General features: G+C 36.4%; 1 protein-coding gene and 1 long non-coding RNA gene across 5 annotated transcripts; one reads left to right on the forward strand and one right to left on the reverse strand.

Annotated features, from left to right (window-relative positions):
- The first annotated feature begins 4401 nt into the window (after positions 1-4401).
- On the forward strand, positions 4402-6434 carry LOC120111672. Its single transcript, XR_005513119.1, has 3 exons — positions 4402-4511; positions 4601-4747; positions 6129-6434. It is a non-coding gene; the product is annotated as an uncharacterized LOC120111672 (long non-coding RNA).
- LOC120103765 (protein PGR-like) lies at positions 6157-11345 on the reverse strand. 4 transcript variants are annotated; one of them, XR_003388249.2, is made up of 5 exons: positions 10747-11340; positions 8804-9028; positions 7630-7773; positions 7234-7352; positions 6157-6896 (listed from the first exon to the last, which is right to left on the reverse strand). XR_003388249.2 is itself a non-coding variant. In XM_026809907.2 (4 exons), the coding sequence occupies exons 2-4, from the start codon at positions 7741-7743 to the stop codon at positions 6863-6865; spliced, it is 369 nt and encodes a 122-aa protein (XP_026665708.2). In that variant the 5' UTR covers positions 7744-7773; positions 8804-9739; the 3' UTR covers positions 6157-6862. The 4 variants fall into 4 exon arrangements, 1 of the variants encoding a protein (XP_026665708.2); XR_003388247.2 differs by having other exon boundaries at positions 6157-7352; positions 7528-7773; positions 10747-11345; XR_003388248.2 differs by having other exon boundaries at positions 6157-7352; positions 10747-11341.
- Between the last annotated feature and the right edge of the window lie 2496 nt (positions 11346-13841).

A 13841-nucleotide genomic window follows, 5' to 3' on the forward strand; every position in this document is an offset into this window, starting at 1 on the left:
CTAAATGAAATAAACTATTTTACCCAAAAAAAAGAAATAAAATTATTAGTTCTATTTGGATAGAAGAATTTTTCCATGGCATGCTCCACTCCACAGCCATGAAAATCATTGGTTGAGCATCGTTAACAGCCGAACCTTGAAGAAACGTGGCTAACCATAATAAACGTACATTAGATTGCAATGCGCCAATGTTGTTAACTTCAAATTCCCTGTGATTGACTTTTGCTAAATATCATAATAGGATTCATAATCAAAAACTAAGTCTTACCATAAACATATCGAAAATATCCTGTATTCTAATTTTTAATCATTTTCAAAGATAAGCAATGTTATAATGACACTAGCAAATGTTTGTGTTAGTAACTAGCTTTTCATCGCTCTGTGATCACTAGGCCAAAGCACACAATGTGCATGTGGCATGTTGGAGCATAAGAATCTATAGATAACTTTTGGGTGGAACCATATGAATAATTGCTTAGCATGTATAGAATTTTGATAAATAATTGTAATAATTTGAAAATTTTGAAATATTTTTTTATACCCTTTTAGCCTTTTTTTTCTTTAAAATATTTTGAAAGAGAGAATATAGAAATTGTATTTGGTGAAAAAAAAGGATCGCTAATGATCAACTAGCTACCACTTATCCATTTCTTTCATGGAGTTTATCTCATGTTGTAAGAATTTTGTAATACTCTATGAGTAAATAAGCAATATATTCTTCATTACATAAATTATCTTAAACCCGTTAGGAATTAATTCATTAGGAATATTAATTACTATTCTCCTTTCATGAATCAACGAATCATACAATGATAGCTATTAGCATGCTCAAGGGAATCTTGTCTTATTGCTACATATGGTTTTTAATAAAAGGTAAATATCTTTAGCTCACAATCTGACTGTTCTTAAGATCCATAGTATAATTAATTCAGCTCGAGGTCATCTGGTTTAGTGTTAACATAAATTTCTTCTTTGCACGAGCACATGATGACTTATTCTTTTAGCACCCAAAAAGAACAATACTAATATATCGAATTCCACACCCAAATTGATCTCATATTACTAGTTATATGAGGTCCACAAATCCCAGCGTAAGAAGAAGAGAGAAGAGTCTCATCAAGAATGTTAAATATCTAGAAGATTAGAAGTTGGACCACAGGATACCAAAATCATGTGGCTCATCGCAGCCTGCGTTTAAAGACCATGAATATATAGAATCGGGTGTAACTAAGATTAGGTTCTCTGCAGTGCATGATTTGCACCATAGAGTATGGTATTATTGTAGATAGCTGCCACATCATCCATCTCGAAGATGTGCACCCCAGGGCATCCAAACTTGGTTCTATATGCTTTTATGAGAGGAGAGAAGACCCCAACCAACTAGACCTTTTTGGATGTGGACTCTTTGGAAGGTTTTAATTGTTTCTATCATCCTGTGTATGAAAGCTATTAATATGCTAGCCGAGCAGTCTCTTGTCAAAGTCGCTCAATTTGGAACAAGCGGATTGGTCTTTGTCAACTCAAAGAACCTATGAGGGTTTCCTATCAATAAATTAAGACCTCCGGGGTTGGCCAATTAGATGCCTTGGAAGCTTATCCAAAAAATCCTGCATAAAACCAAAAAAATTATTAGGTGGACCATATGCACCATAGATGTAGGATAAAATCATCCTAGTGCATATTACTATTATACATTAAAAATATATTAAAAAAAAGAAGAAATGAGGATTTATTTCATTCTAGGTCCATCGTGGATCGGATCTATATAATATTTTCTCGCGTAAAACCAACCAAGAGTTTTTGTCACTGGATGTATTCTGTGATTCCACGTTACAGCACATAGCATCTGAATGCAGAGGTGAAATTCTTAAAATTACATGGAAGAGTTGATTTGAGGATAAAGTAATATGGCTAGCTTATATTTGTAGCATATAATAAAGTAGATTAACCAACGTTCTATGTGCTAACAAAATATCTTTTATTAGAATGAGTAAAATTTGTTTTAAGATGTACGTTTGCTATGTACGTGGTCAAAAACGACAGCCTAGATTAAAATGACCTGCTAAGCTGTACCTGGTTACTTGTTTGATAGCAGGAACCGGGCCAATGGAGGATGGACATCTCTTCTTTCATTATTTGGTTGCTTAAACATATGCATTTTGTCCATCAACCAGGTCAATCATTTCATTAACAAGATTCAACACTTGGCTGCGAAATGGCAGGATTTGATCATGATTCAGCTTGAAACAGACTTTATTTACGCTAATCTATTTTTTATCCACAAGTCAGAACTTGGGTCTGGATTGGTTCAACATCTATATCTGAACTCGTTTCGGTGAAGTCTATATGGATTTCATCAGTCTGAATTGGACCAGGGTAGTTGGCCATGATGGTCTCAAGTTTTTCTATTTTTTTTTCCTGTTATATTATTTTGAACAGGTCAGACCTCTTGTGGTCCGTTAATATCTGGTTCAGGTTGTATCTTATGGATCCATTTTCTAACCAAATTAATGCTTGTCAACTTTTTCATTTCAGAGAACATCGATGATCGATACCATGCTTCGTAGACGTGAACCACTAACCCAACCATATAGTTTTGAGGAAATATAATCTAACGTACCCGGGAGGATGTTCTTTAAAAAATCAAAAAAAATGTCTTGTCTCCATGACAAAGTTTTCAAGTCCACATAAATCTGCTTTCAGCCACTGATCACAAGTCACATCTCAGGATACCAGCGGTAGTTAAAGTTTGAAGAATTCCTGAGATCAAGTTTATTTTAGATGGTCTCCAAAATAAAATATAACAAATATAAAAATTTAATTATTTTTAAAATAAATTTTTGATATTAATATTATAATATATTATTACTATATAAATTTCTAAAAAATATATGGATACCTATCATTGTAATAAAATAATATATTATTGTAAAATAATAAGACAATAAAGAACTAGAAAAGTAATGTGTCAGCAAAATATTTAAATGCAATATAACGATATAATTAGTATTTGTACTTTGACTTTTAAGTAAGATGATGATATAACAAAAATTAATAAAATATTAATATAAATTAATATTCTATGTGGGGTATAGTTAGAGTATTAATAAAAATATTTTTTATTACTACCGGCATATATTGAGCAAATATAGTTATTAATAATGTCATTATTTTTTATATTAATTTAGTAGTATTAATGAAAAGTCTTTTTACTAATACGATTTAATAAGCTAATAAACTTCTTATTAATTATATTATTATATTTCGATAAAGAACTATATTAAATAAGCGCCTTACTTATTATACAACCTTGTGTGATACATGAGGTATGATTTTTTTTTCTGTTTCTAATTATTTTAGAAATGCAATGTAATAATATGGTAGCTCATAATAAATATAAGACTTTAATAGCCAAGTTTTTGTTCCACATAACAATAAATTTTAAAGATGTTTGAGCATATTAATATTAGAATAATTAATCTTTGTTGTACATTAAGTAATGGATTTTAATTATAGGGAAGAATACTAATATCAGTCTATTAATATCTACATCTATCCAGTAAGTAGAGAGCTCCACACAATTTGAACCTCTATCTTAGATATATAAATAGAGAGAGAGATGAATAGCCAATAATCAAGTCATCCAAATACAACCTTGATTGAGATTTTGTTTCTTTAACATGCAACCTTGTAAGAAATATTGGGTACGGTAAACGGTTTGGCCCTCCAATAATGCTTTCTTAGGCCGAACGATTCCAGCAATCCCCATCCGTTAACTCTTTCCAAATCATGACCGGTGTTTTTGTAAATATGTCAAGAAGAGCGTCAATAACTATATTAATAATAAGAGTAAATTTCAAAGACTTCTCTATTTTTTTTTATACTTACACCCAATAATTTATAAAACCTACATTTATATCCCATTAAATTAATAATATTAGTAAAATTATTTATGTTATATAAAAAATAAAAATTATTCTTAAGTAGAGAAAAGGATACAATCATTTTTTTATATTTTTTGGTGGATGTTATATTACTTAAGATTATTTTAATTATTTTTTTAAAAAAATTATATAGTATTTGAGTTCCATTAAAATTAACACTCTGACTAATATTTTATTAAGTTATAAATTATATTAAATAAAAATCAATGTTAAGGAATTAAATGTAAATTCTTTAAACTATTGGATGTAATTAATCCAAAGGGCGAGCAATTTTCACATCAATGTTGACACCAAATTGGATGGCGATATTTCAAATAGAGAGGAGGGACTTAAAGGATCATGATACGCATACAGACGGAAAGTAGGGCTGGGTAGGTCGTACGGGCAAAGGAAGAAGAAGACTGCGAAGATAGATAGAGATAGAGAGAGAGAGAGAGAGAGAGAGGAGGGGGGGGGGGGGGGGGGGGGGATTGAGAGGGAACCTTCCTTCCACTGGAAGCAAAAGCCTACGCCACTTTATTCCACACTTTATCTCTCTCCATAAAGGAGGGCCTCACGTCCGGTCCGGTGGGGGGCTATCCATCCTCTCTTGCTCTCTCTCTCTCTCTTTCTATATATATCCCTCTCTCTCATGAGCTCTTTTTTTTTTCTTTTAGAGACGAGGAGGAGATTGAGAAGAGACTTAGGAAGAAGAAGAGGAGGAGGAGAAACTGAGCGAAGATGTACGCGCCGAGCTCGCAGGAGATGTCGTACTACGAGCACATCCAGAGGCGCCACGAGGAGAAGGGCTGCATCTATGCCTTGTATCTCTCTCTCTCTCTCTCGCTTTTTCGATTTTAGTTCTATCTTGGGCGGCGGCCACCGTCCGATGATCATCGGATGTTCCTTTTTTTTCAAAAAAAAATATTATGTAATTGCTAGGAATCAATTCCACACCTTGACATGGTGTATGGTGAAGATCTGCCGTCCGTCTAGCGGATAGGCATGTATTGTTACATCGATCAGAGGGTGGAGATTGGTTAGGGTCGTCTTGGCGGAAATATGACACAACATAAGAATATCTTAAATAGGAAGAGGGGAAAAAAAAAAAAACCCGAAGGTCAATCTAAAACGTTCTTTTTTCCTCGTCTCTTTCTTAGTTTCCTGCAGTAATGACGCCCTGTATAATCATATCAAATAAACCATCCTCAAGGATAATAAAATAAGCAAATATTGTTGTTATTTGAAAGCAAGAATAAAATAAGTGAGATTTGGTTTATATTGCTTCTTATTTCTTCCAACTTTTGGGCTAATCATGCATTTATCTGTAATTATGGCATTCGATTTTACCTTCTACGCAAGGCACTCACCTGGACACCATAATCCCAGCGTACCTCATCCATTTGGTAAGGCCCCACCTTCAAGTTTGAGTAGTTGGGGTAGGTTTTAATATCTTGTAGTCTTCATGGCTGCAGCTACCAGGATTTTTATTGGCTCTACGTGGTCACAGTTAAGATGTCAGAACTCAGAACTAGATTGCCGTGAGACAAATTAACGAGAGTAGCGGAAATCCGCGTGAGGTTGGGTGGTTTCCCACTCGTTACAGTAACTAATGCAATGTGGTATTCTAAGTCAAAACGTATCAAACCCGGACAATATAGGCGGTTGTGATTTCGGTGCCCCTGTGACTTATCTCACTGATTCTATGGTGATGCGGTTCATCTTGTGGTCAAAAGTTGGACCAAGATTAGGAGAATCATATGGCTGATAAGAGAATAGCCAGTTATTTGGTCTAGAGAACATCCATATAACGCTTCATCGACGTAACCACTAACTCAGCTAAATTGTTTGAGGAAATAGCATACGTCTAGAAAAATAATATCTGACATGACAGGCAAAATGTTCTTTAAAAATAAATTAAAAAAAAAGTAATGTCGGAGAAAAATACTGTATGACAAAATTTTGAAGTCCACATAAATCCGCTTTCAGCTAATTAACACAAATTTTGAAGTTTGTCAAGATTACCAAACAGAATTCAAAACAAAAAACAATTGATGGTTGTCAAAAATAATCTAACTTATAACAATGTCTATAAAGTGCATGCCATATTTTGTTATCATGTCATATTTTATTCCTTCCTGGTTTCCAAATTTCATGTATTTGGCTTATTGATTTAATCATGCTACACATCTAATTCCTTTGCAGCTTGTTCGCACTGTGCTGCTGCTTCTGCTGCTTCGAGACCTGCGAGTGCTGCCTAGACTGCCTCTGCTGCTGCTGCCAGTAACCATGTAGAAACAAAGCAAAAAAACGTAATTACCAGAATGCCTTCTATCTATCTTGCATTTGGAGCTTAACGCATTCTGTCTAAAATAAAACATGCAGTTCTGATGTTGATGTACCATTACTTGTGCATCGTTGTGTAACTCCATGAATGTTGTGAACACTTCTCCTAGTATTTAATGCTTGGACTCATTATATGTTAGTGTGTATTTTAGATTCCTGTACTCATGCAAATGGGTGCAAACCTCTATCGCGTTTGATAGGACCTGAAGGATTGATTGGATTTGAGGCCTTTTTCTTATCTCCTTCTTGAGAAGTGGGTTCGAGGCATTGCTGATCACGCAGGTTATCCGGCTCAAGACATGAAGGCCACTTGAGGTTCCAGATAGTAGATCCCATGTTTCCATCTTTGTTCATTTTCTGCCAAGAGCCTTATCTATCTTGAACTATGCTAAGCTGTATGTCTGCACTAAAATAACAAGAAATGCTGTAAAACATGCACAGATCCATATTATTTAACTTTTTGATGCCCCTAGCATTGACTGTGTACTGTTTGCCAACAAAAGTTCATCATGTTGCAGGATAGAGTTTGATCAATCTTACCCCATCAAAATGGTGAGGAATGATTTTTATGGCAGTCTGATAACTTCATCCGTCTAGCCAAGCTTTCTGAAAGATGTTAACCTGTCCCTACAGGAGGAGGTAAATGAAACTCCTGCTCACAATTCATGCAGTAAGTTAAATTGCAGATTAAAGTGGAAATTCCCTAGAAAATTCACAAAGCTGCTGCACTGATATTGTAGCACAGACAAATGTGCTTTTAGGAGTCTAGCATCCTGATGTTGGTGCATCAAACCTATGTGCAAGAATTGGTACAAAAAAATAGGTCCCAAATATTAAAAAAAAACAAAGAGAGAGAGAGAGAGAGAGGCATGGTGGCTAACTATTTGGCTTCTCAAATGGTACCTCTTATTGTTCAATGATAAATAAAGATAAGAGCCACAGACCATGTGCTTAGAATACGTACAAGCATGCAATGGAGGTAAGCAGTGTAGTTAAAAATATTGACACTGCATCGACCCCGTTGTTGTCCGGCATGTTCATTCCTGAGATCTTGATCGCAGTTGGTCCCCGTTTTCCAACCACCTTCACAAGAAGAAGAATAGAGTTCCAAGAGAATCAAAAAATTTGAAAAATCACGGGAGCGTGTTAATATAAAGATAAGTAATTTGGACAATGAACTTGAAGTATGGGTCATTTTTGAGAGCACAAGTTCGCTGGCCTAGAAAAAACAGAATGATTTTGTAGTGTGCCATTTTACCTTCTTGTGCAATGTGCAATATCCACTAAACTGGATTGTCGCACCTAATAATGAATCTATTGTGCTTCTGCAAATCACTGCTGCTGAAGCTAAAGGTATTACCAGGAGGTGAATGCTAGCTACATCTCCAGCACATTCTGTTGTAAGCAATCCAATGACAACAAAAGCCAGCCCAATAACAAAGCCAGCTACTGCAGCTCCTAGAAGTCCCTCCATAGTGACTCCACCATTTGCCTTTCGGGCTGTCTGATCAAACAGAGATTGAAAAATGACTATTGAACCTTCACAGGCTTTAAAAATTTAAAATAGAGCATCAGTTACTAGGTGCCATACAATCATTACGATTAGATATTTGGTGAAAGAACAAATTCTGGTGGCATCTTTAAGGAAAAGAACAAATTCTATGAACTCAAGCCAATAAATTCTAATTATCATGATCACAGAATGTAATAGAATCAGGCTGCTCCACATGGTGTGGAATATACATTACCAGCTGTAATGAAATAATCAATCAGATCTCATGCTAAAGAATGGTCTTGAATTGATAGTTCAGTAATACGTTAAAAACTAGGATACTAAACATATACTTCAACTAGATCGATCTTGTTACACCGCAAACTCGATCATAGCGCACTTACATGCAACCTTGAGATTACGAGTGCAGTATGCTTTAACCCTAAGGATTAGTTGAAGTCTTGTAGAATCTCCATCCATTTGGATGAGAATCAAACCATCATTATTTATAATTTCAAGTAAGAGTTTAAAATCATGGCTTGAAGAACAAAAGGTCTCAGATAATTAACCTGTGTGAACAACACTAGACAGATTGATAAGGAATGCAGTAAAATGAGAAAATGATCTACCTTGGTTAAGAGTTGGCATATATTTCATATAGAACCTTCAAGGTCATCAGCAAGCTCGGGAATCAAATAAAACAGATAAAGAGTTCAAATTCTAATTGATGTCAAAGTGGGAGAACTATTTGTCTAGTTCATTAACGTCCAATTAATATATATATATATATATATATATATATATATATATATATATATATATATATATAAATATAATCACAGAACTATATAAAAGAACAGAAAATTGGCTGTGTCATAAAATAGGAACTAATCAGATTGACTAGAAGAGGCAAAATTGTAAAGTGGATATTTTGTTTCTTCATCCATTCATACCTAAACAAATCTTAGGAACATGAATGCCAGGTCAGACTAGTTAACCACTGAACATGAAGTAGTGTTGCTATGCGCATGAGGATTTTTACCTCAAAGATTGTAACTAGTCATGGTTGTGAATTGCTAAAAATTCCTAGTTCCAAAGACCAAGTTTCACCATTGCATCAGGCATAATGACCAATGACACCACCAACAAGGCCAGTCACAAGCCTTGACTGTCTTGTGTCCAAGCATCTATCTTGGCCACCACCTATTGCTGCAAATATGATTACCAAGATAGTCGCAAGAGCACTATTAGCTATAGAACTGGAACCCTGCAAAGACACGCCACCATTAGAAAAAATGTGGTAATACCTTTGCTATTAAATTACATATATTTTCGATGTGCTGCAATGATTTTTGGATGGTCAGTAGCTGATTTGTGTTCTCATATACCCACGTCTGCAATTGCCTTGTTCAATAACCAGAGAACTTCAAGGCTGGGATAGACATTATTCTTTTTTTTGGCATGGCAATTTGTTTGTTCGCCTGGCTTTTGTAAAACCAAACTACACAAATTACATAATTTTGGTGTGTTGTCTGACATTTATTTCAAAATAGTTCTGCCATAAGCAAACAATCAAACATTATGTAATACGGTCACAAGCTAAGGACCTGTTTGGCATCATTGCCACTCTCCAGTTTTTGGTTTTCGTTTGCGAAAATACAGAAACCAAGACTGGAAACTTATTTTGGTTACTTATTTTGCTCTTTAATTCCTTAAAAACACTTTCTGAAAATTCAAAAAGGTGATAGGTCTCAGAAGCAGGTTTCACTGAATATTTTCGTTTTTGAAAATAGAAACTGTCTTAACCTCCAAGAAATTATATCTTGCATGGCATGCACCATTATGTGGCAGTGCATGCTGCCGGTCATAGTTATTTGTTCCTATGGGCTCCATTCATCAAGAGCTCATCTCGATGCACTACTACATGAACGAGCACCTGTGATTAGCGGCGTGCACGGCCATGTGGTGCATGCCATGTAGGATATAATTTCTTTTAACCACCATTGTTGCACTGACACCATCCCTGTTGGCCCTTACCACCACCAATCAACATCCGTTGGCCAACCCGCCACCCACCATCAGCTCCACTGCTGCTGGCTGCCGGTGCTACTGTAGCTGCCGGCACCATTATAATCCAAAATGACTACCAAACAAGTTTTGAATGTTTATTTTCAAAAAAATGATTTTGGTTTTCATGAAAACTGAAAACCGTAAATGATACTAAACGAAACTAAAAAGTTTTTCCTACAACCCAGATAATTCATTATCACTCTCTCTCAGAAAAAAGAAAACGCCATTATGATTTAAAAAGTCCGACAAAGAGAACAAGTTAAATATCATAATAAACTTTTCATTTCTGTCTGTTTATGTAACCAGAAACTGCAGTAACCCAATGCTGTTCATAAACATGATTGGGGAAAAATATATCTCAATAAATATTTGACAAGACATATCTTGATAGTTTGATCAAAAGAAGAAGGTTATTCAAAGTAAAAGTTGAGTTAAGCTTTAAAGCAAACATGGAATAGGCTTTACAGGTTCAGCACAAAATATTACACAAAAAATAGGGATTAAAATGTCCTAAAGATCCTTCAGCGACGTAATAAACAACGAAATCAACCCAAACATCACGGATAGGCTTTAAAAAAAAAAAAAAGTCCCATAAAGCTGGAATCCTCTTGGTGATAGAGTACGATATCAATTTAGGATAAACGCCAAAGAAAGCTCCACAACGATCTAAATCAATCGATCAAGTTTCATCAAAAAAAAAAAAAATCTAAATCACGAAAAAACTTTAGACGGATGGCAGCTCAAGATGACCTTTTTTTCTATTTGTGCTTCGGGGAGAGAGACAAATTTTGACCCACCTCTAATAAATGTGATATAAAAAGCAAAACTTAAGCCAAGAAAAGAACAAAAGGAGTTCAAAGGAGCTTGAGGAAACCCTGGAATCTTTCCCAAATATCGAAAAATGCTAAATCTCACCAATTCCGCTGCCCTCCTTCCTTGAACCCAGCATCAATGTCCCTCTTCCTCTCCTCTCCAACCCTTGTACGATTTGAAGATGTGAAGGAGAAGACTAGAAGCAGAGCCGCAAACCTTTCACGAGATTTCTCAACGATCGCAAAAGGGAAGCACTCCTCGATTCAACGAGGAGAGGAGAGAGAAGAACTGGAACAAGAAACCGAAAACCTGTAGCCGGCCAGCATGTGGATCACCATCACCGGGCTCCCGAGGAGAACGCCAGAGAGAGAGGTAACCAGCGAAACGGCGAATCGAACCTTGAAGATATCCATATCTGTCCCTCCTCGCATGGAGCTGAGTTTGATTAGGGTTTCTATGGGAGAAACTAGGGTTTAGTTAGAGGAGAGGGGACTCCATCGCCGTCTACTCTGGTTCATTTCCGTGGGGAGAAGGTCGAAGGTCGAAGGTCGAAGGGTATTCGAACTGGAGGGAGACCATCGTCTTTAAAAATAAAGCTTCTTTAAGCCCCGCTTGCATGATAGATAAATGGGGATCAGCAAATCCCTATTCCCTATTATTCCTCTAAAATTTCTCTTTTCAGGAATAAGTTTAAAGTTGCAACATGTTAGCGGGATAAGTTTAGCTGCCATTTGGTTGTATTGGTTGTGCGGACTAGCATAAGAGAATCTAAGAGTTTTTTTTTTTATGATATTGGACAAAATTGGCCATGGCTACCGATTTTGAAGTTAGGATAATGTTGCCTGGGGTCTGACCTATCCTAGGTACCTAGTGGGAGAGGTGCTAGATACCGGATGGGTGGGCAGTCACTTTAGGTTATGCAAAACTGGATCGTTGTAGTTGAGGTCCTAGTCTACGGCCGAGCTTAACCTAAAACATCAAAGATGATGAAGTTTTTTTATTGAAATTTATCCGACGGAGAACTCTACGATGCTTAAGTTATGACACTTGAGAACCTCCTCTGTTTTCTAAGTATCGTTCTAACTTAAGCATCAGAGAGTCTTCTGTCGAACATGCTTCGGCAAAAAAATTTCTTCGTTTTTGCTGTTTCAAGTTGGAGCTTGGTCACGTACTAAGACCCCGACTTCAACCATCTACCTCGAGTCATAGCTCTATACAACTCGAGCAGCTGATCGTCAAGTCTCCAATATCCAGCATCTCTCTCGCTCGGCATCTAGGATAAGCCCATCCTCCGCAGCAATAGATTAGTGCTAGAGGAGGGATGATGACACCTTCTATTAGGCTGGATTTTCAAAGAAACCGATTAAAGGAGAGCTGATTTTTCTGAGGCGATTAAGCGGCAAGTTCATTTAAATTTTTTTTTCATAAAACAAGATATCCATTAATTTTTTTAACATCATAATTTGCAATAGTAAGAAAAACTACTAGATAAGTTACCATGATATTAGTTCTCGTGAGATGGCATTGGCCTATCCTAGATTAAAAAACAACTCAACACAACTAGCAAATAGCATGGGCACTTGTACTCAAAGGATGAGCCATCTCAGAACACCCTTAGAACCATAACCAGCTTCACACATCACTTATGGGAGAAAAATAAAGGATGGTGGGGGCTTAGAGAGGTTGGGCAAGCAATGATCATTTCGGTTTGCCCCTACACGACAAGCCATGCCCCCTCACTTATCAGGCTGTAGCATCGCATCATCGCATATCTTAAAAAATTATCAACTACTTGTCTCGCTTGAATGCGGATCAGTTGCTTATCCAATGGGAAGACAAGCCATGCCTCCACATGAAAGGACCACCATGAGCACCATGGGCTCAAACCGAGCCTAGGAAAGGACTATGAAAGGGCAAATAAACTGCAAGAGAAGAGTTTGAGGTCCATCACAGCTAGCTCCTCATCACAGCTAACATCTTGGACTTCCCCCCTCACTATGGGCTTCGAGTTAATGCCTTTCCTCTTCCCTGTTCATCTAAAGTTAAAAACTGGAGACTCCTCTTGTCTGCTTCTGTGTCTGTGTTTGTGAACCCTAGAATGCTTGTCTCCATGTGACGGCTGGCTCATTTTCTGCAGAAGCTTCTGCGCAGCAGCTTGGTTTGGACAGGAGCAGCTTCACTCACTGTCAATGGAGCAACAGAAATATCAGAACCAGCTTGACAAAGCAAGGAGGCTATAATTTCGTAATGTTGAAGACTAGGGACAGTGATATACCTTCTTTTGGTCTGACATCAGAACTACAGGGTTTATCTTTCAGCCCTTTCACTTATAGTTTTTTTTTTTGGATCATTGACCATCTTATCTGCCCTAGTATCATTAGAATGATGTCCTTTGTCTACCACCATATGAATTTTGCTTCTGCTTGTCTACCATCAGCATCTGAAATTTTATGAGACAAGAAACTTTCAAGGCTGAATCAGGGATACCTACAACAAGCCCAATTTAATATGAAGATTATAGAACTAGTATTTTTCATCGAAAAAAAAAAAATCTTAGAACTAATACAAAATCATCATCATGTAAATCAGTGCAACCATGTATGCGTGTATTGCATGCTTTTAGTTTACATATTATATGGACATAGGTAGTGATGGACTTCGTAGCGCATTTTGGGTGATCCAACGGTGGGTTTGCGCGAAGGAAGAAGAATCCTTCTTTCGCACGAAAAATACAACCCCAGTCACAAGCCGCTACTTTCCGAAAGAAAAAAGATATCAAGTTTTATTAAAGAAACCTTTTAAAAGTCTCTCCAATCACGATATCGTTCTACGTTCCTTTCCAAAGATTCTTTCTTTAAAATCCTAAGCTTCGATCGGCAAGAACAGATCTCAGCTCAGAAAAAAATGATTCAAAATCTCAGCTCATGATCATCTCCTCATACAATTATATATAATATCATGCAATGACACATTAATTGGTGCGGACACCGGTACCGGACTGCCTATTATATACCCTGTTATATAGAGCCACGGTCGTTGCAGAAGAATGGTCCAGCCAGTTTCATGGTGGCTGGATTGATTTTATGTTATTTTATTTTGTTTATTTTATGTTGATTGGGCTTATTTGTATACTGTGAGTTTAGGATTTTTTAAGATTGTTTTTTTTAGAAATTTTTTTATTATTTCTTGATCCTCTC

This window comes from Phoenix dactylifera, chromosome 8 (assembly GCF_009389715.1).
Source record: "Phoenix dactylifera cultivar Barhee BC4 chromosome 8, palm_55x_up_171113_PBpolish2nd_filt_p, whole genome shotgun sequence".
Lineage (NCBI taxonomy): Eukaryota > Viridiplantae > Streptophyta > Magnoliopsida > Arecales > Arecaceae > Phoenix > Phoenix dactylifera.